Source organism: Helianthus annuus, chromosome 8 (genome assembly GCF_002127325.2).
Source record: "Helianthus annuus cultivar XRQ/B chromosome 8, HanXRQr2.0-SUNRISE, whole genome shotgun sequence".
Classification (NCBI taxonomy): Eukaryota; Viridiplantae; Streptophyta; class Magnoliopsida; order Asterales; family Asteraceae; genus Helianthus; species Helianthus annuus.
Genome location: NC_035440.2, coordinates 71,272,727 through 71,294,401, shown reverse-complemented (window position 1 = coordinate 71,294,401; position 21,675 = coordinate 71,272,727). Strand labels below are relative to the sequence as shown.

The following is a 21,675-nucleotide window of genomic DNA, read 5'->3' as shown; positions in this document are numbered from 1 at the left end:
CTTTTCTATCATCCTGTCTTCGCGTTCCCAGGTGTACTCTGGGCCACGTTGGAGTTCCAACGAACTCGAACAAGAGGGATTCTCTTGTGTTTGAGGACCTTCACATCCCGGTCCGTGATTTCTACTGGTTTCCCGACGAACTGCAACCGCTCGTCGATAGTTCGATACCTGAAAGACATTGTGAACTGCCCCGAGTTCAGCTGGTAAGTTCAATCTATAGGCTACCCTGCCTGTACGTTCTATGATCCCGAATGGTCCCCGACCTGATATTCCAATGGCTTTCTACGCTTATTCGCGTAGGCTTTCTGACGGTCGCGTGCTGCCGCCATGCGTTGTCGTATCTGTGCAATCTTTTTCCGTGGCGTCCATAAAATCTCTGGACCCGTAATCTGACTATCCCCCACCTCTGCCCCACAGAGAGGTGACCGGCATTTACGCCCGTACAATGCCTCGAATGGAGCGGCTTGTATGCTACTGTGCTCATGTTTAATCGTGAGTCGAATGGTTTGTGCATTGCTTGCCAAAGTTCTGACGTGAATCGTGCATCGCGATCCGAAATGATGGACGTGGGCACCCCGTGCCTCGAAACAACTTCTTTAAGATAGACGTCTGCGAGAGTGGAGAACTTGTCCGTTTCCTTTATAGATAGGATGTGTGCAGACTTGGTGAGTCGATCCACGATCACCCATATGGTATCGTTCCCATGCTGGGATCGAGGTAGGCCTGTAACGAAATCCATGGAAATTTCTTCCCATTTCCACTGAGGTACCTTAAGCTGCTGAAGTAGGCCCGTTGGTTTCTGGTATTCAACCTTGACCCTCACACAGGTCAAGCATTTTCCGACGTATGTAGCAATGTGGGCCTTCCTGCTAGGCCACCAATAAGTAGTGCTGATGTCGTAGTACGTTCTTTCCGACCCTGGATGTACTGAGTGGTAAGACTTGTGAGCTTCATCCATCACAAGTTCGCGCAGACCGCCATAAAGTGGGACCCAAATACGCCCCGTTACATAGTAGGCGCCGTCTGCCTTCTGTCCTAATCGTTGTCGTGCGTCGTGTAAGGCTCCAGCCTTGACGTTTTCGAGCTTCAATGCTTCTACCTGAGTATTTCGTACCTGTGCTGGCAGGCTAGTCTGGATCGTAAGCTGTAGCGCTCGCACGCGCTGAGGTAGAGTGTCCTTCCGACTGAGGGCGTCTGCCACAACATTGGCCTTGCCTGGATGGTACTTGATGGCGCATTTGTAGTCGCTAAGTAGTTCATCCCATTGCCGTTGACGCATGTTCAAATCCTTCCGCCTAAGGATATGCTCGAGACTCCTGTGATCGGTGTAAATCGTGCACCTGGTACCGTACAGGTAGTGTCGCCATATCTTAAGCGCGAAAAACAACAGCTCCCAGCTCTAAATCGTGCGTCGTGTAGTTGCGTTCATGAATCTTAAGTTGACGTGAAGCGAAAGCGATAACCTTGTCGCGCTGAAAAGCAGTCTCCTGGGGTTCTCCCAGCAATAGGTGACACCCTTCTGTGTCAGTAGCGTCAGTGGCTGAGCAATCTTCGAGAAATCCCTGGTAAACCGTCTGTAGTTCGTGGTGCAGGCCAGTTTCTGGTTGAGTCTACCTTGGATGGATCGACACGGATCCCATCCTTGTTCACTACGTGGCCTAAGAAGTGGACTTCACGAATACTACGACGAACTTGTCTAAGTAGGGCTTACACACCCTGTTCATAAGGTCCTTAAATACGGCAGGAGCGTTCAAATAATATCAAACCATCCATCATATCAAACATAAAATATGGTAATTAAAATAGTCCATAAAACCCAATACGATTCATGTTCAAACCAAACTTTGTTTGAGTAACAGAGACATAATAAAGGAAATCCCAAAACGAGTTATAAGTTCAAACAGCGTCTCCTTGTCCTAGCATGAAAGCTCGACCCCTTGCCTCGTTGCCATTGTTGTTGTTGTTGTTCCCATTGCCCTGGTTATTGTTGTTGTTCTGATTCTGGTTCAACTGTGGGCAATCGCGCTTGTAATGACCTTCTGCCCCACACTGGAAACATCCCCGATTTCCACGTTGTGGCTGCTGCTGCTGTGGGTTCTGAGGAGCTGGTGGTGGAAGTTGCTGATTCTGGTTTGCAGGTCGTGAGCTCCTGCAATCTTTGGCTTCGTGTCCTATCTTGAAACATCTCTGGCAACGTTCCTTGCGACACCTTCCACTGTGGTGCTTGTTACACTTGTTGCATAGTGGGTGTACTCCCCTGTATCCACCCTGCTCCTGACTGCCAGATGATTGCTGACTCGGATTCTGGTAGTCATTCGTCCTGCGCTGCTGTGCTTGAGACTGTTCGGAATCCCCATCCCATTTCCGTTTGTTGTCGCTGGGTGTAGCAGTAGTAGCAGCTGAAGTGACTATAGCAGTAGCGTTGACACGCTTTGGCAGTTTATTCTGATCCACTGCCTGGTCGGTGATGCGATGAGCGAGGCGTTGGATTTCCTGGATGTTTTCAAGGTTAGCCGACGTCACGTGGCTCTGAATCTCTGGCGCCAATCCCTTGAGATACAACTCAATGCGCTTGTATGGAGGGTCCACCATAGTAGGGCACAGAACTGCCAGCTCGTTCGACCGTTTCGTGTACGCTTCGATCTCTGACCCAATCATTTTCAGGTTATACAGCTCGTCTTCCAGCTTGTGAATGTCTTCACGCGTGCAATACTCACGCTTGATGAGTTCCTTAAAATCGTTCCATGGGGTGGCGTTAGCAGCTGCCAACCCTAAGATTTGAACTTGGGCGTTCCACCAAGTTAGTGCTATTCCCTCCAAGGTGCCGGTGGCAAACTTGACCTTGCGAGCCTCAGGGCACTCGCACATTTCGAATACGGATTCTAGCTTCTCAAACCAGTGGAGGAGTCCCACTGCCCCCTCGGTGCCGCTGAAGGAATTTGGACGACAGTCCATGAAGTTCTTAAAGGTGCAAACTTGCTGCGCTGGTTGACCTGCTTGAGCAGCTGCAAGTGCCGCAGCAACTTGAGCTTGAACGAGAGCCTCTAGCTGGGCTTGAGTCATGTTGATTCGTCCAGACATGATCTTCATAGTAAAAGTAATGTAAATAAGAGTGGTTCGCGAGTAGGGCGATGACAGAAAAGTATGGGCATATAGGTGTTCTCATGTAACAAAGTCATGTGTATCTAAACGTAATGCGAGCAAAGTTCTAAGCAGTTCTAGCAAACAGGCAATAGCATAAACCTTATTACCTAGGATGTCGAGTCTTGCACGTGGAGCGAAGCGTCGTTGTGGATCGTTGAGAGCACTGTTCTGGTTATAGTCTGGTTTTAATAAAAACGTTTTCCCCCATTAAAACCTAGTTCTCTATAACCTGGCTCTGATACCAATCTGTCACACCCCCAAAATCCACCTGCGGAGTATCACCGCTTGGGAGCGTGACATGACCAGGATCCTAACCATCAATCATATTGAACGTATAAAGTAGTTAAGTATAGCGGAAGCATTTAAGTAACCCAAACAATAGTATGTATGATTTAACATAAGAGTTGAAACACCATTCACGATCCTTTGCCCACAACGACCTGCTCCTCCCTGTGCAAGCTCCATAATGTACCTAAGGTCCTGCAAGGCATGCAGCAAATAATCAACAAACTAGTTGAGCGAGTTCACAGAAAGTAAGTTCAGTAATGGAGTAGCATAGCAAACATTTCGTTTGTTTATCTAGTCATGCATCGTATTAGTTCGTTCATTGTTCATGTATAGTATTGATTCGTATCGCGGGCCATTTCGGCATGTATGCGAAGATTGGGGAAAGTTCCCAAGTATTCTAGACTATGTATATTTGTATCGCGGCCACCCTGGCATGTGTGCGAAGTTTTAGTATATAGTTCGCGGCCTATCCAAGACATGTGTGCGAAGATCAGTCATAATATCGCGGCCAACCCCTGGCGTGTATGCGAAGATCAGTTCAATTGGTATACTAGTCTAGCCGTATCTTATCATTCACCACCCTCACCCTGAGGACTCATATCATTATGTTCTGTTAACTAAGTATGTACGTATAGTTTATTCAATCCCATTCCCACCCTGGGAACCCCATGCCTTGGCTGTGTGAACTCACCTTGGGTTGCTCGGCAGATACACAAGGAGTACAGGTAGCAAGTAAATGATCAACCACGTCCTATCATGGTTTATTATGCAAGTCAGGTTTGGTTCAAGTATTGCACGTATGTATCACATAAGCTAACACGTTGCAAGCATGCAAGGATCATGGTAAACATGTACACGTAACATCAATCCGATAAACAATCCAAGTGTTCGGCCCAACCATAACCCGGCCCAATGACAATATTAGCCCAATCAGATAAGCAGTCCAATAGCAGATATGAAAACAGCCCAATAACATGCAGACATAAGTTCAATTAGCAGTAAGTCCAGTTAGCAGTCAATCGAATTGGGCCCGTGACAAGGTAGGCCCAAAACAGTAAACGAGCAGCTAGTCTCGAGTCGCAACGGGGATCTCGAGTCGCAACAGAGATTACGAGTCACACTGGGAGATTACGAGTCGCAACGGTAGGTTGCGAGTCGCAATGGCCGGTCTCGGTTCATCACGGTCCGGTTACGAGTCGCAACGGGACTCGCAACCATGATTGCGGTTCATGCTGTTGTGGTCTCGAGTCGAGACTATGGTTTCGAGTCGCAATCCATGTCGCAACGGGATGTATAACTACTTTCCATAATTCATGCGCAATTATTCCATGATATTAGCTAACAAGTTTGGCAGTTCCACAATCCGATTAAACAACAATCAATTCAGAATCAAGCATATTCAACCAGCCTTAATCATCATCCAATCAAGAAGAATAACAGTTCAATAGTCTATGAAACACATATATTCGGATCATGTGATTAATGAATTCAGGAACTAGCATGCAACCCTAATGTGATTATAACATACATAATAACAATCAATTATATTATTTTAGTCTGATCACTTCATCCAACTCTTAGATCATCATACAAACAATCCGAAACATATAGCATGTTAACCGATTTATCAAGCATCAACAATCACTATCTGACTAATATCATACATCCGAATCTAAGTTTAGATCATAAGTTATGTTCACACCCACAATTCTAATCGGTTCAACCTAATCATAACATAACATCATTCAATCAAGAAAACACTAATCACTAACCGATTGAAAGAAGAGTAGGATTGATCCGTGGACAATGATCTTTGATGGGGGAAAATCCTTGGCTGCCTTCGGTTCGGTTCCGGTTGCGAGAGGAAGGGATTGTGTGTGTGTTTTTCTAAATTGTCAAGTTGTAAAACTAGAACCCTAAAGGTGATGTGTGTATATATGCGTGTGAAGGGAAGTGGGCCGAAACCCCACATGGGCTGCCTCATGGTCTCGAGTCCAACCGTATGGACCGAGTGGGTTCTTGTAAGTGTTTTACTAATCGGTTCAAGTAGTAACATATGCAATTAAATCACGTAACATGTAACATTCAATCAATCGATATAATCACGTAATCACATAACATATCATGTATTCGTTCAAGTAGCATAGTTCATAGGAGCATATAACGTTACACAAGATAAGTCTCGAGTACGGGTTGTCACAGTTTCATTGACACCCTATAAATAGTAGTTCTTGCTTCATTTGAACCTTTACGCACTTCGATCGAACAAGAACTCTCTCAGCCGATTCACTGTTTTTCACTAATTTATTGGATTCTCTTTGCATCATATCATTGATTTGTTGGCTTGCTCATCATCTTCAATGGCAAAGGTATGTGATTCATCTTCAAATCTTTGAAATTCATTCTGTTCTTCATGTTCTTCATCAGTCGGACATTTGAACTTAGATTTAGAAAGATTTAGGAATTTATAATGAAATCTGATTACATGGTTTTGATCGCAATGACAAGATCTACATGTTTACCATTTTAATTTTTGAAAAATCTTGTTTGAATGTGCTAGATCTGAGATTAGTTGATTACGGCAGTCGACACTTATTTTGAGAAATTGGACACTGTGTAGGATGTTTTAGAAAGAAATAAGCATAGGGTTTTGATCGCGACATCCTTAGGATTCTAGATCTGTGCTTAATTTGTGTTTTTGATGATGAAATTTTTGATACATCCGATAGTGTTTTGTTCTTAGCCGATTCTGTGACATTTGCCAGCCGATCGGCTAGACCAGCCGATCGAATAGCAATGTGCTAGCCGATCGGCTAGACCAGCCGATCAAGCAGCAATATAGATCATGTGTTTATGATGTTTAGGATAAGTTTATTGTTGATGCCTTGAAATTTGTGCCAAATGATTGCTATGAAATCTGTGTGTTAGAATCCTTTGTTGAATACTGTTTGATCATAGCATTGCCAACCGATCGGCTAGACCAGCTGATCGAACAGTAATTACTAGCCGATCGAACAGCATAACAGCATTGCCAGCCGATCGGCTAGACCAGCCGATCGAATAGCAATGTGCCAGCCGATCGGCTGGACCAGCCGATCGAACAGGAATTGCTAACCTATTGAAAAGCATATGCTAGCCAATCGAGCATCATTACTTGTTGAAGGGATAGTATTCTTTCTTCACCTAGATTTTTGTGCATAAGTTTGCCAGCCGATCGAAGAGCATTTGCTAGCCGATCGGACACCATGTGTAAGAACTTCTTTGACATAGATTGGCTGCCGATCGGCTGGACCAGCCAATCGAACAGGCATTGTCACTCTATTCATTCTCAGCCGATCGTACAGCAATGCTCCTCGATCGAACAGGCCAGTCGATTCTGTAGTGTTATCACAAAGAAATTCCAAGTGTTAGAATTTTTTTTTTCAAAATTTTTCATCCTTATGTCTTTATTCTTGTTCAAATGATTAATTCTGAATATTTTTACAGGGACGAGGAAAAGAAAAGGACAAGGGTCATAATATACCTTGTGCACTCGATACTGAATCGGCAGCTGGTACTGTTGTAGAAAAGATGGCAACTTTCTTGACAGAGAGTAGAATTGCTAAAGCGATGTCTGATAAAACTGTGGTGTATGAATCACATGTTAGAGCATTCTGGGATACAGCAAGGTTTGATGAATCAGATAAAAAGATTCATGCTGTATTAAGAAATAAGGACAAAAATGGAAAAGATATAGATGTTGAAATTGAATTCAGTGTTGCAGATGTTAGAAGTGTTCTTGATCTACAAGATTCTGATGATGATCCGACAATTATGTCAGAACGTCTTGTAAAAGGTTTGTGGTGCAGAATGGGTTTCACGGGGTACATAAATGGAAAGATGTATAAAAGATGTTTCTCCAAAGCATATCGGTACTTGATGCATTGTATGGTGCATTCGTTGGGTCATAGAAAGGGTGCTTATGATGAGGTTGCTGATTATATCATGAACATCATAGCAAGCTTGGTGTTGAACAGAAAATACAACATTTCTCAAATAATTTTTGAGTATATGAAGGAAAATTGCCAAGCTGGAGGAGACAAATACATCATGTATCCTAGATTCATCATGATGATTTTAAATGACAAAATCAAAGATCTTCCGAAAGACAGTGAAGATGTGATGGAGATGAGCATTGTAAATAAGGTCACAATTGGAAGAATTACAAAAGATAAGGATGTGAAAACCAAGCAGATGATTTGCAGAATAAAGATAAAAAATATGTTGCTCCTAAAAACGATAAGTGGAGACATGTCAACAGTGATTCAGACAATGAAGACTCAAAGATGAATGAGTTGGTTGAGAAAAAGACTAGGTGGTGGTTCGTTAGAGATGGAAAAAGGAAAAGGACACCTAAGTCATCCCCTGCGGTTGTTATTCTGAAAGATGGAGAAAAGGGTATAGTGAAAGGGGGAGCTTTAAGACAATTAGATCACATATTGTTTAAAGGTTACTAATCCTGTTGTATATGTTTGTCTTGTAGGGTCTTCTGGAGAGCCGCAGCAGAAGCTAGTGGATGAGACAGTTGTAGAGCCATCTGTGGTGATTGAACAAGGTACTGAGTTGTTAAAGCAAACTTTGGAAAGCTATTTGAAAAAGAACGAAGAGATTGCAGCACAACAAGCTCATGGAACAAGTGTTCATGCTGAAAAGGTTACAAGGGTTGAACCAGAAACAAAAGATCAAAGTGGTTCAAGTGATGGAGATTCTGAAGCTACTCAATCTGAGTCTGAACTAATTCCTGAAACTCTTGGTAGAGGAAAAGCTCACTTGAAGAAAAGACCTTCAAAGAAACTAAAGGGATCTGATGAAGAAGATTCTCCGTATGATCCTGAAAAGTCAAAGAAGCAAAGAAAGAAACGAAAGGCAGCTCCAGTTGGTGTAATTCCAAGAAATGTCCGATCAAAGAAATCAGGAGCTGAGTCACAGAAGGATAAAGAAGGAAAGAAAGTTCAACATGTGCAGAAAGAAAAGTCTCCAAGTGTTGATGTTCCAAAAGAACCAGAGATAAAAACAAAAGAAGTTCCAGTTGTTGAAACAGAAAAGAAGACAGGTGATGACGATTATGTCGAGATCACAGGCTTCAAAGCTGCCACTCCTAAATCTGCTCAACAAGATATTCCTGGTTCATCACATCAGAAAGAAGAAGATTTCAATTTTGATTTTGATAATATTGGTCCTGCTACTGGTATTTTCTCAGAAGATCTTCCAGGAGAAAGCGATATGTTCAATGATAAAGCTGTCAAAGAGCTAATTCAAAGAGTTAACAAGTTGGAGAAAGAAAAAGGCAAAGCTGAGGAGGAACGTGATATGCTGAGAAGTCAAATTGATGATTTGATGGAAGCTCACAATAAAATAGTTGTAGCATTGGTTGAAAAGGAGAAAAGAATGAACCAAATGAAGGATGATGTCGAGGGTAATTCTAAAGTGTTTGATTCGTTAACACATGAGATATCTTCTTTGAATGCCAAGATAAAGGATCTGGAGAATGTGAACCAAACATTAAATCAGCTTCTCAATGAGATGAGTGAAGCTTCTTCTAATGAAATGAAGGCAATGAAGTTAGAGATGGAAGCTATGAAAGCTGATAAAGTAATGAAAGATAAACAACTTCAGATGTTGGTTGCTGTAGTTGAAAGTCACTTAAAGTTGAACATTCATGCTGCTTTTGACGAAATTGATGTGATAAGAGCAAATGAAAGGAGATTGGAACGTGAACGTCAAATGGCTGAAGAAGCAAACCTAAAGAACAAAGGAATAGTTGAAGAGGTTGAGGTAGTTGATGCATCTTCGAGTCAACCAGATGTTGGAGGTTCTTCTTCGCAACCAGATGTTGAAATAATTGAAGTGGTTGAGGAACAAGAACAAGAAGTTGTTGAAGATGATCAAGAGATGGTTGAAGCTGAAGCTGAAGAACCTAATGAACTAGAATATTTGATTGTTGGTGAGCCCATTGAGCCTATTATTGTTGAAAATGTTCTTCGAAGAGTTGAAATTATTCAAAGAAGAAGAAGAGCAAGGGAAGTACTATTGCTGGAGTATACAACTGACAAATTTGTGTTAGTTGGCGATGCTTACCCTGTGCCATACAATTCAAAAGAAGTGGCAAAGTTGTTAAAGTTTCTTGATCGAAAAAGGAAGGGAAGGATAGCTCGTGGTGAGATTTTGGATGAAGAATCTGATATAGAAATGTTTGGAGATGAAGAAGAGGAGGATGAAGATAAGGAAGATGAAGAAAATGAAGATAAATCAGATGATAAAGATGATGTCAAATCTGATAAAGATGACAAAGACGATGACGACAATGATCAAGGTGCTTCGGGTTTATTAATCAGAGATCCAAATGTTCAAGAAAGAGTGGATGAGTTGATGAATAATGAAATAAATGAGCAGGAGGATGAAGTTGAATATGAAGCATCATCGTCTGGAAAACAACCTGTTGATCAGGTACTTCTTTCTAACCCTATTGTCATTTATTTATCTGGTAAACAACAAGGAGAGGTAGAGGTTAGAAGAACACGGGCTGAAATGCTAGAGGAATTGGGCTTGGAAGATGGAAAATTTAAATTCGACATTGAAGATGAAATTCCTCATTCACCTGCAAAAGATTTTGAGCCTAGATACCCTCATGAAGCTGATCATTATGATGAAGTGATTGTTGAAAGCGCGTCTGATTCAGAGGAAGAGAGGGTAGATTTTCATTATGAAGGGGAAGATGTTGCATTCCCTACGTTTACTGAAATGTTTCAAGATAAGAATGAAGATGGCTAAGAAGAAAGATTGAAGAAATAATTTCTACAGCAAATATTCCTGAACCGGTTCCTAGAGAGATTACAGCAGAAGAAAAAAAAAAGATGGTTCAAGAATATGCCAAAAGAAAGAAAGACTCTCAGGGCTCTTCAATACTTCACACATAGCAAAGATCTTTCTTGGGGAGATATTCTATCTTGGGGTTATTTGGAAGATTTGAAAGTTTATGCAATCAGAAGGGAGCAGGGTGTGCAGTACTTTGAATTCTTAGCTGATATAGCTACTTTACCTTGGTGGGACGTAGATGATTTGGTGGTAACAAAGAATTTTAATCAATACTACTACGGTCCAGAAGTTCGAGAGCGTGATCAGGATTTGTGGGATTACATCAAATTGCAAGCAAAGAACAATTATCCGGATTGGAAACCACAATTTCCGAAGCAGATTGTTACTTACTTGGAGAGCGGAGAGAAAGACATTACCTTGGATGTAAAGCCTCCAAGGTGTTTGAAAAATATGCCTCTCAGAGCCATTGAACAAGATTTCTACGATCTATTTCAAGCCTGGCTATACAATCCCTCTACAGCTGAAGCAGTTATTTCTTTGTATGACAAGACCACTGGAGAAGGTCGAAGAATAAGTATCTTGGATCCTATGTGGCTGGTAAATTGTTCGAAGAAAGATATAGATTGTCTGTTTGTCAACAAGATAATCTATGATAAGAAAGACAAAGAGATAGCTATGCAGTATCAAGGAGTGGTAGATGTTTGCTTCGCAAAAGAAATCAATTCAGGAAGAAATTGGAAGACGAAATGGAGATATCTTGAAGTTGATGAGTTCCTAAAGGCTTACAAGCGTAGTCAAAGATCGAAAGAGATAGCTAGAAAAGCTGCAGAGAGGGGAAAGAGAAATCTTGGTTATGTGCCGCCTATTGATCAAACGCCTATCGAATCTGAAGAGAACAAAATTCCAAAGTGGGATCGAAAGCGTGATGGCGACCCAGAATACCGAAAATGGTGGATAAATGAGGGCAGGCATATAAGAAGAAGAATGTTAGAAGAACGAGCTGAACAGAGAAGACAAAAGGCTAAAGAAAGAAGACGCAACAGAAGGAAATAAAGACTATGTTGGAAGGAACTACAGCTACATCCGAGGGGGAGTCTGTTAGTGCAATAACGTCTGTAGCTTTCGTCAACATGTAGTTATATTTTTTTTAGTTGTGTATATGTTTTGTATGTTTGTATGTAAAGCAGGTCAGAATATGGAGAAGTTTTTGTCAAGTGCTAATGCTGCCAGCCGATCGGCTGGTCCAGCCGATCGGACAGCCCGGCCGATCGAGCAGGCTGTTCGATCGGTTAGCATTGTCAGCCGATTGGCCAGCACTCACTTATTCTGACCTTGCCTATAAATAGCTGTTCGATCAGCTTATTTAGAACCTTTTTGACACTTTCACTTTCTAGCTACCTTTTGTAAGTCTGAGTTCTTTCTGGTTCCTGTACACTTTCACATCATTCAATAGAATATCAGGCGGTGATTCAGAGTAGAATGTTGTCTTTGTATATCTGCTATGTGATTACATGAATTCCGCGCATTAATCACTTACGATTCAACTACGTTTTCGAACAAGAAGATCCCATCCGAGGGACCAACAATCCTGAATCAAATACCTTTCGTGCGGTACTAGCGGCACCATGATGTCTTCCGTATGGACCTTCATGACAATGACGGAGAATTCTTCGTGCTTCATTACCATGGACACACCTTCAGATGAGTTGGTCGGCACACATTTTGAAAAGATAAGGGTCTTCCCAAAAGTAATGCTTTACATCAGCAAAGAATTTCTTTCTTTGATGATGCGGCCATCCTTTGGTGACTATACCGCTAGCTAAATAATTAGCATAGTCGGCATACCACGGTTCTTGTCTGCTCTCCATCATTTCCAAGGATTCTGTGGGAAATTTTTGGTTGATCTGCTCGTCCCTTGTTGCGTCCAAAGCTGGGTCTTCTAGACGTGAAAGATGATCTGCAGCAGTGTTTTTTGCTCCTCTTTTGTCTTTGATTTCAATGTCGAACTCTTGGAGGAGTAGAATCCATCTGATCAAACGGGGTTTCGCGTCTTGTTTCTTGAAGAGGTATCAGATAGCTGCATGATCTGTATAGACTACAGTTTTAGAAAGAACAAGGTAAGAACGGAATTTATCAAAAGCAAATACCACAGCTAGTAACTCTTTTTCTGTAGTTGTGTAATTTTCTTGTGCATCGTTAAGCGTTTTACTAGTATAATAAATTGGGTGGAAATGCTTTTCTTTTCTTTGTCCCAAGACTGCTCCAACAGCAAAGTCACTTGCATCACACATGATTTCGAAGGGAAATTTCCAATCAGGCGCTATCATGATAGGTGCATTGACTAGCATTTCCTTGAGGGTTAGAAATGCTTGATTGCAATCCTTGTCAAAGATGAAAGGTGCATCTTTTTCAAGTAATTTTGTTAGAGGTCTTGAAATTTTTGAAAAGTCCTTGATAAACCTTCTATAAAATCCGGCATGCCCTAAGAAACTTCTGATTGCTCTAACGGAGGATGGTGGAGGTAATCGAGAAATAGTTTCTATTTTTGCTCGATCAATTTCCATACCTTCGCTTGAGATTTTATGACCGAGTACTATTCCCTTTGTTACCATGAAATGGCATTTTTCCCAGTTAAGGGCGAGGTTAGTTTCCTCACATCGGGATAGCATTCGTTCAAGGTTATCGAGGCATTGGTCATATGAGTCTCCAAAGATAGAAAAGTCGTCCATGAAGACTTCCATTGTCTTTTCTATCATGTCATGGAAAATGGCTACCATACAACGTTGGAATGTTGCTGGTGCATTACATAGACCGAATGGCATGCGTCGATAGGCGAAAGTTCCGTTGGGGCATGTGAAAGTTGCCTTTTCTTGGTCTTCAGGTGCTATCAGGATTTGGAAGTAACCTGAAAAACCATCCAAGAAACAGTAAAATTTATGACCGGATAGTCGTTCTAACATTTGATCAATGAAGGGCAAAGGAAAGTGGTCTTTCCTTGTTGCTTCATTCAATCGTCTATAGTCTATACAAACTCTCCATCCTGTGACGGTTCTTTTTGGTATTAATTCATTTTTTTCATTAGTTATTACCGTCATACCTCCTTTCTTTGGGACTACTTGGACGGGACTTACCCATGGACTATCGGAGATAGGATAGATTAGTCCGGCGTCAAGTAACTTGATGACTTCATTTTTAACCACTTCTTGCACATTGGGATTTAATCTTCGTTGTGGTTGTATCACTGTTTTGTAGTCATCATTCATTAAAATTTTGTGCGTGCACATGGAAGGACTTATTCCTTTAATATCTACAAGCTTCCAAGAAATCGCATTTTTGTGTTTTTTAAGAAGATTAACTAATTTTTCTTTTTCTACGCTACTTAATTTAGATGAAATAATTACAGGTAAATTTCACCTTTGTCTAGAAAAGCATATTCCAAACCTTTAGGAAGTTCTTTGAGCTCAATGGATGGGTCTTTAGAAGACACCTTATTTTGTGGCTCATCTAGATCAAGAACCTTAAAAGTTTGTTCTATGGCGACCTCTTCTTCAACAAAGTGGTCATCCTCTTCAGTTGTATCGGGTGGCTCATCTTCATCTTCAATTAGGGGGTCATTATTGCCAAAAGGATATTTCATTGAACGCTCAAGATCTATGCTTCTTTTGAATGCCCCTAATTGAAGAGGTAGATTGTTAAATTTCCGGTTTTTCAAAGCTTCATGAGTTTTCACAAAAGGTTTTCCCAAGACTAGAGGAGCGTCATCGAGGATGACAAAGTCGGTTGGAATAACCAATTGATTTGTTTGAACCAAGACATCCTCAACTACACCGATTGATTTTATTACCTTCCGATTGGATAGAAAAATGGGTATTTGAAGTGGAGCGAAATCACCAATACTTAATTTTTCAAAAATGTAGTTAGGCATTATGTTAACACAAAGATCTTTATCAATAGTGATATTACTAATAAATGAATTTTGAAAGAAACATGGAACCGGTGTAATGTTAATTTCAAACGGATCTTCTTTTATTAGCGAGGTTTGATCATTAGTTAACTTAACACTTACCATTTCTTCAATTTTAGTACTAGTGTTTAGCTCTTTTAAAAACTTAGCATGAGGGGTTACTAAACAATGATTTTCAAAAGAAGGTGACAAGAGATTAATTTCTTCAAAATTGGACTCTTCTTGTAATTTAGCGTTATCGACCTCACCTCTTTCGTTGTTTAACTCATGTGTCGGTTTTTCACTTATTTGTTCTTCCATTTTTACATTTTCAACTATCGTTTCTTTTAATTCTTCTCTTGCGTGGGACTCCTCTTCCTTGCACGAGATTCTTTTATGCATCGTTCGATAGTTTTAATGTGTTCTAATATCCTATTGGTCACTTCGGTGATAGAGATAGGATCAGGATTCTCAAAGCTTGAATCCGGATGTTCGATCCTTGGTTCCTCATAGTACTCATATGAAGTAGATGGTTCACACCATTGTTCTTCATTGTAAGTATATGATGGATAAGGGTCGAAACTTTGTTCTTCATAGCACTCATATGAGGTGGGTTGTTCACGCCATGGTTCCTCATAATAAGTGTATGAAGGTGGCGGCTCATATCTTGACTCTTCAAAGTATGAGTATGAAGGCTCATACCTTGGTTCATCAAAATATGAGTATGAGGGAGGAGGTTCATACCTTTGGTCTTCATAGGATGTGTATGAAGTTGATGGCTCGTACCTGGGCTCCTCATAATAGTTGTATGAAGCGGATGGTTGAAACAAGTTACAATATTGTACCGAGTGCGGGTTTCCACAATTAGTGCAATAGTCTCTCATATAATCATCCTCCTCATAGGTGTAGTTGTAACCTCCTGAGTATTGATCCATTAGAATCACTCAGCAGACTACAACTGAGTCTCGGGACCAGAAAACAAAAACAAAGACGGAAACAGAAGGCTGGACACGGCCCCGTGTCTGGTGAACACGGCCCCGTGTTCAGGGTCTGTATCTGGGCGTTTTAATTAAAGTTACTGGTCACGTTGGACACGGGGGCGTGTTCAGTGAGCACGGCCCCGTGTTCAGACTCTGTATCTGGGTATCTAACTAAAAAATATGCAGCACGGGGGCGTGTTCAGTGAGCACGGCCCCGTGTTCGGGCTACTGTAAATGCAAACTAAACTAAAATGCAGAAAAAATGTGTGCGCGTTTTAAAAAGGTTTTGAAAAACTGATTAGGCCGTTGATTTTAAGCTTTCTTAAAATCCTTGTGTCCCCGGCAACGGCGCCAAAAACTTGATGTGCGTTAGGTGTAATATATTTTAGATGTATATTTAAAGCCCTTTTTACACTTTTAGCCAAGTTTTAAATTTATAAAACACGATATTTACTAACACTAAACACACATATGGGCAAGTGCACCCATCGTTGACGTAGTATAGTGTTGGTAAGATACCGAGGTCGTCCAAGGACACAAGAGCTTTTAGTACCGGTTTATCCTCAACGTCTAACCAAATCAAAATGTTAGAAAAGATTTTTAAACTAAGAAAATAAAAACTAACTAAATGCTGAAAATAAAATAAAAATAAAAGCAGATAGACAAGATGAATCACTTGGATCCGACTCGTGTATTAGTATAACCTTTGATTATTTTCGCACTTTTGCACTTGTTTAAGAGATTATCTTAGTTATTGTAGTAGGCCCCTCTTTTGAAGGCGACGTTACCCTCAACCCAGTAGTTTGAGTCAGCAAGGATACAATCCTAAAGGGTCGGATTATTGAAAGATAATGAATCAAGTTATTAATGCAAATTATGGTAGGCCATCTTTTGGAGGTGACGTTACCCTCGACTAAGTAGTCTGAGTCAGCAGGGATACAATCCTAAATAGCCGGGTTATAGTATTAATAGTAGTTAACTTACGAGGGGGTCAAAGAGTTTGGATCCCCGCCATCCAATACCTATGGGCATTGAAGGAGATCCTACTAAATTTGACCCAGGTCCCTTGTAGGACCTCTAAACGCTGAACAAGGGCAAGACCCTTACCAAACCGTTCCCTTAACCCCCGACCAGGTAACCAACATACCTCCATATAGACCGTGGAGATATGAATGGTGAAAATCTTTTATTTTATATAGATAGTAAAATAATGCCAAGACACCACGGACAAACGATAAGGAAAGATCACCTTCAACATAAGCAACTAGTTATTAAAGTCATTAATACAAAACCAAATAAAAAGTGCAAAAGATTAAAAATAAAAAGTATTATACTAAACACTTGTCTTCACCAAGTGATGTAAGAGACTTAGGCAAACATGGCCTTGATTGTCAAGAACTCTTACGATCAATCTTTGATCCCGAGACAACTCACACACTCTATGATGGACAATGGATGATGGTGGTGGATGATGGTGTTGTGATGGTGGTGGGTGGTGGATGAAGTGTGAGAGAGGTGGTGTGCCAAGGGATGAGTTGAAATGAAACCAAGCACTCCTATTTATAGGCTGAACAGAAGGCTGGGCACGGCCCCGTGTCCGCTGGACACGGCCCCGTGCCTATCTGACACACTCTATCTTCATTAATTGTAATTCGCAATTACAATTAATGCGCCTGCTGTACTTTCGCCACGCCCCCGTGTTCACTGGGCACAGCCCCGTGGTGGGCAATAGAAGCTTCTATAGGTTTGTCTTTTCTGCTGCTTCTTGGGCACGGCCCCGTGCTGGCTGAGCACGGGGCGTGTTTAGTCTTCTGCCTTCTCTATTTTGCTTGGGAGGATGCTGTTGAGGGGTCGGGCAATCCACTTATGTTCCTTTTCTTGTATTTATGTTAGATTTAGCTGTCTTTTTGCTTCTTTTGTGAATTTGAGCTCATTTAATCCTGAAAATACAAAAGGAAGACAAAAACACTCTTTTTCCAACATTAGTACTTAAAAAGGGTTAGTTTTATGCCTCATTTGATGTAATTTATATGTTGCATTTTACACACATCAGCATCCGCAGGAGGTGATGCTGCACGTTCAGGATCCTTCTTAGTATCCTGACCCTTGTTTTTCTTTCTTCCCAGGAGATCCTTCAGATAACCTTTGCTCAAGAGATAGCTAATTTCCTTCCTTAGAGCAATGTAATCCTCTGTAATATGTCCAAAATCTTCATGGAAGGCACACCCTTTGGACTTATCCTTCCAATCAGCCTTTTGTTGATTCTTCTGAGGCCACCTGGCTTTGTCTCCTAAACCCTGCATAGCATACATTAGTTCAGGTATATTAACAGAAAAACAATATTCAGATAACTCAGGATACTCCTCAGGATTCTCGTCTTCAACAACATTCACTTTCTTGTTATCGTTTCTACCATACGGCTTAGAGCGGTACGGCTTGTATTTTCTTATCATATGTTGAGGATGCATTCATCCTCTCTTGCATTTTCTTATCATCCTCCAGCCTGATATATCTCAATGCCCTGTTACGAGCTTCATCCAGGTTTCTACAGGGATTCATAACAAGATCCTGGTAAAACTGGGAATCTTTCCGCAATCCCATCTTGAAAGCCTGCACAACTGTTGCGACATCAAGGTGCGGGATATCCAAGGATTCCCGGCTAAACTTATTCACATAATCCCTAAAGGATTCCTGAGGTCCTTGAGTTATCCTGTAAAGGTCACTGGTTAATTTCTCAAAACTCCGGCTGCAAGAAAATTGACTATTAAATAAGTTAACCAAATGAGCAAAAGAAGTAATTGAGTGAGGAGGAACGTTTAGCAGCCATTTTAAGGCTGATCCTGTTAGAGTAGAGCCGAAACCCTTGCATAAGCATGCTTCCTTAAGTTCTGGAGGGATAGGGTTGATTTCCATCCGTTCCCTATACTGGGCAATATGCTCCTCAGGATCCGTGGTTCCATCATAAATCTTCATGTTGGGAGTTTGGAATCTTTTCGGGATTTCAGCATCACAAATGGGGTGCACAAACCGAGATATCCTATGGCTATCCTGGGACACTTCAGGGATCGGCTGAACCACCCTAGGTACACTGGATATCATATCCTTCAGCTTCTGGAGCTCCCTAGATAATGCCGACGTCACACCTGTATCCTGCAAAGATCCAACACTGTAGTGGCAAGAGTATTATTATTATTAGACACATTACCGATCTGAGGATTTTGGCCATATCCTGAAGCATATCCTGAGCTCCTGAAAGTCGACACTCTAACCGAAGAGGGCATCTCAGGAGTAGGATTCTGGGGATGGCTAGGCACAATATTTCCTCGATTATCCTCAGTGTAAACTGCAGAGCTGAAGTTCAAAGCCCTAGGCTGTAGAGGAATGAGGATATCTTCAGTGGATCTGCTTGAACCAGATTTCAAGAGTTGTATTTCCCTTAACAGCATTTGGTTTGTTTCCTGTTGCTGCCTCATTTGTTCCTACACACTTCCGAATAAGGTTAGAATTTCATCATTAGAAGCTAAAACGGGAGCAGATCCCTGAATACTCCGAGTAGGGATAACATCCTGAGGTTGTGAAGGAGCGGGCATCCTTGGAGGAGGTGGTGGAAGCACCGAGCCAGTAGTAGCAGAAGCCGTAGCACACACAGTGGAGGCGCTCATACTTGATCTTGTGGCCATTGCAAATAATGCGGCAAAAGCTTTGAAAACAGAAAACCAATAAATGATTTTACAAAGATTTTGAGTAAAGATAGCACCACTTGCCCCATGGTGGGCGCCAAATTGTTTTGGTCAAAAATTACCGAAGTAATTAAGTGATCAAATTAGTTATGTGAGGTAGTGTGCTAGAAATGTGTGTTGAAAAATATATTAGCCAAGTTAATTACAAAAACAGTTTAAGGATACGGCTCAGGATATAGAGCTGTATCTATGATCAAACGATGAGCAAAAAAGTAAAGGTTGACACGTGATATACGAGGAAAGCCCTTGACCAATCTAGATCGCTGGCACAAAACCTCGGGAGCTGACAATCACAGCTGCCTAGTTCTTCTATTGATTCAAATATCAGGATACAGTGCAGGATGTGGTGCGGATCAACTAGGTGTTACAAGGTAATTCGAATACAAGTGTTTATGTATAGTCTTTGCAGTGAGCTAGAGAGCAAAAGTGTTCGAGTGTGTGTGAGATTGCGTGCCTTAATCTGATCCGCCCTCACCTATTTATAGTAAAATAAATGCAACAAACTATCCTAAATAACCGGGATCCGACGAATATTCCCCACTCGAACGTTGTAGACCTGGTCTTTTGGGTTCAACGTCTCTCACATAACAGATATGCCCGAGTCTTGAGGAGAAGAAGTCCATCTGACTGTTAGTAACCCACAGCCTCTAACCTGCACGTGGTTAATTTAGTTAACACCAGGATATCGCCCAGGGTATTAGCAGTATCCTGATCCAGTATCCTGATCACAAACAAACAGTCAAAAGCAAGATATTAGTCAGGATATGTATGCTCAGAAAATGACCCATAACAACAGTTGTACCCTAAAACATCCTAGCTTGTTCGATTGACTTGTGCGATTACCCCTTGTGCGATCAAGGGCTTGTGCGATCAGATTCTTATGCGATTGGGGACTTGTGCGATCAGTTATGTTATTGCCTTAAATCATGGCAATCAATTACAAATCATTCTAACAGTTTCCATCTTTACAATTGATCGATCAAATCAAGCATTTTCCAATTAATTCTTATGAATCCTAATTACAACTAATCATAATCACAACCTATCATAACATTCAATTTCATAATCGAATCAGTGATCTTGAACTCTAACATGCAACCCTAATCATCATATGAATCATGACTAACAATTTTTATCATGGAACATCACACAACCATCGATCATAGCATCAAACCGAGCATCATCACATAAACCCTAATTCTAGACTAACACTAATCTCATGATGATCATGTGGGTTCGGATCAATCATTCAGAAACACTAATCAAACACACATCATTAAATCATGATTTCATAGTTTATCACAACATCAAGGATCAATCATTATGCATAACATCAAGTGTTTATTATCAAACAGTCAAACACCAAAACTAACAAAAGACTAACCGAATCAATCTATGAACCGAGGATTGTGTGTGATGACAAGGCCTCGAGAGAGAAAGATGAAACACCCGTCGGCCTTCACTTCGAAGAGAGGGGGAGGGCTACCGTCAAACAAGAAAGAGGAGAGGAGAGAGCTTAGGGTTTTGTGTGTTCACTTGTGTTTGCTAAATTATGAGAAACATACCCCACTAATGAGTATGTGTGTATATGACAAAGGACAAGTGAGTGGCCCAAAAGGGCTTGTGCGATTGGACGAGTGTTGAGCGACTAGACATACATATACACAAGGTGGGCCGAGAAGAGTGTGTATGACAAACGACAAGTGTGCGGCCCAAAAGGGCTTGTGCGATTGGACGAGTGTTGAGCGACTAGACATACATATACACAAGTGTGCGATTGGGCTTGTATAAAAGGAATGGGCCGAACCCTTCCTTGGCTGCCCGTTTAAACAAGGTGGGCCGAGAAGAGTGTGTATGACAAAGGACAAGTGTGCGGCACAAAAGGGCTTGTGCGATTGGACGAGTGTTGAGCGACTAGACATACATATACACATTCCACTTCATAACACATAACTTAGTAAAAGCATAATGTTCCATTGCAAACATTCACATTAGTTAATCACATAACGTTCTTACAGGTTACACCAAAGCACAACGAAAAGGTTCTAAAATACGAGTTGTCACATCATCCCCAAGTTGAAAGAAATTTCGTCCCGAAATTTAGCACGTAGTCACTGAGGAAGCTAGTTGAGTTGCGTAGTTTCCTGGTTTTCCAGGGGTGTCGCATCATCCCCCCGTTGGTTTGGAATTTCGTCCCGAAATTCCGCAGTAGCTTCAGTCTCAGTAGTAGTTGCATTGTTTCCGAACAACTGGGATACTTGAGTTTCATTTGGTCTTCTCGTTCCCAGGTGAACTCTGGGCCACGACGGGAGTTCCAACGAACTCGAACAAGAGGTATTCTGGTATGCTTGAGAACTTTCACATCTCGGTCAGTAATCTCTACTGGTTCCTCGACGAATCGCAACTAGTCGTCTATAGTGAGTTCCTTAAGAGGAACTATGAGGGTCTCATCTGACAGACACTTCTTCAGATTTGACACGTGAAATACGTTGTGAACTCCACTGAGTTCTGTTGGTAGGTTTTGTTTGTAGGCCACCTTGCCTATTTTCTCGATGATTTCGAACGGTCCGACATAACGCGAATTGAGTTTGCCTCGTTTTCCAAAACGAACTACACCTTTCCAAGGTGAGACTTTGAGTAGCACTCGATCTCCAACCTGGAACTCGAGCGGTTTCCTGCGCTTATCAGCGTAGCTTTTCTGACGGTCACGAGCTGACGCCATTCG

At 41.5% G+C, this 21,675-nt stretch overlaps 1 protein-coding gene across 1 annotated transcript in view; it reads left to right on the top strand.

The window, feature by feature from the left end:
* Positions 1-10,242, top strand: part of LOC110870157 (FK506-binding protein 5-like) — a 29,918-nt gene extending 19,676 nt beyond the window's left edge. Inside the window, exons 4-6 of the mRNA XM_022119358.1 lie at positions 6,919-7,523; positions 7,733-7,869; positions 7,955-10,242. Of these exons, the coding sequence (XP_021975050.1) occupies positions 6,919-7,523; positions 7,733-7,869; positions 7,955-10,242 (3,030 nt within the window). The remainder of the gene's footprint in view (positions 1-6,918; positions 7,524-7,732; positions 7,870-7,954) is intronic.
* Positions 10,243-21,675: the final 11,433 nt, after the last annotated feature.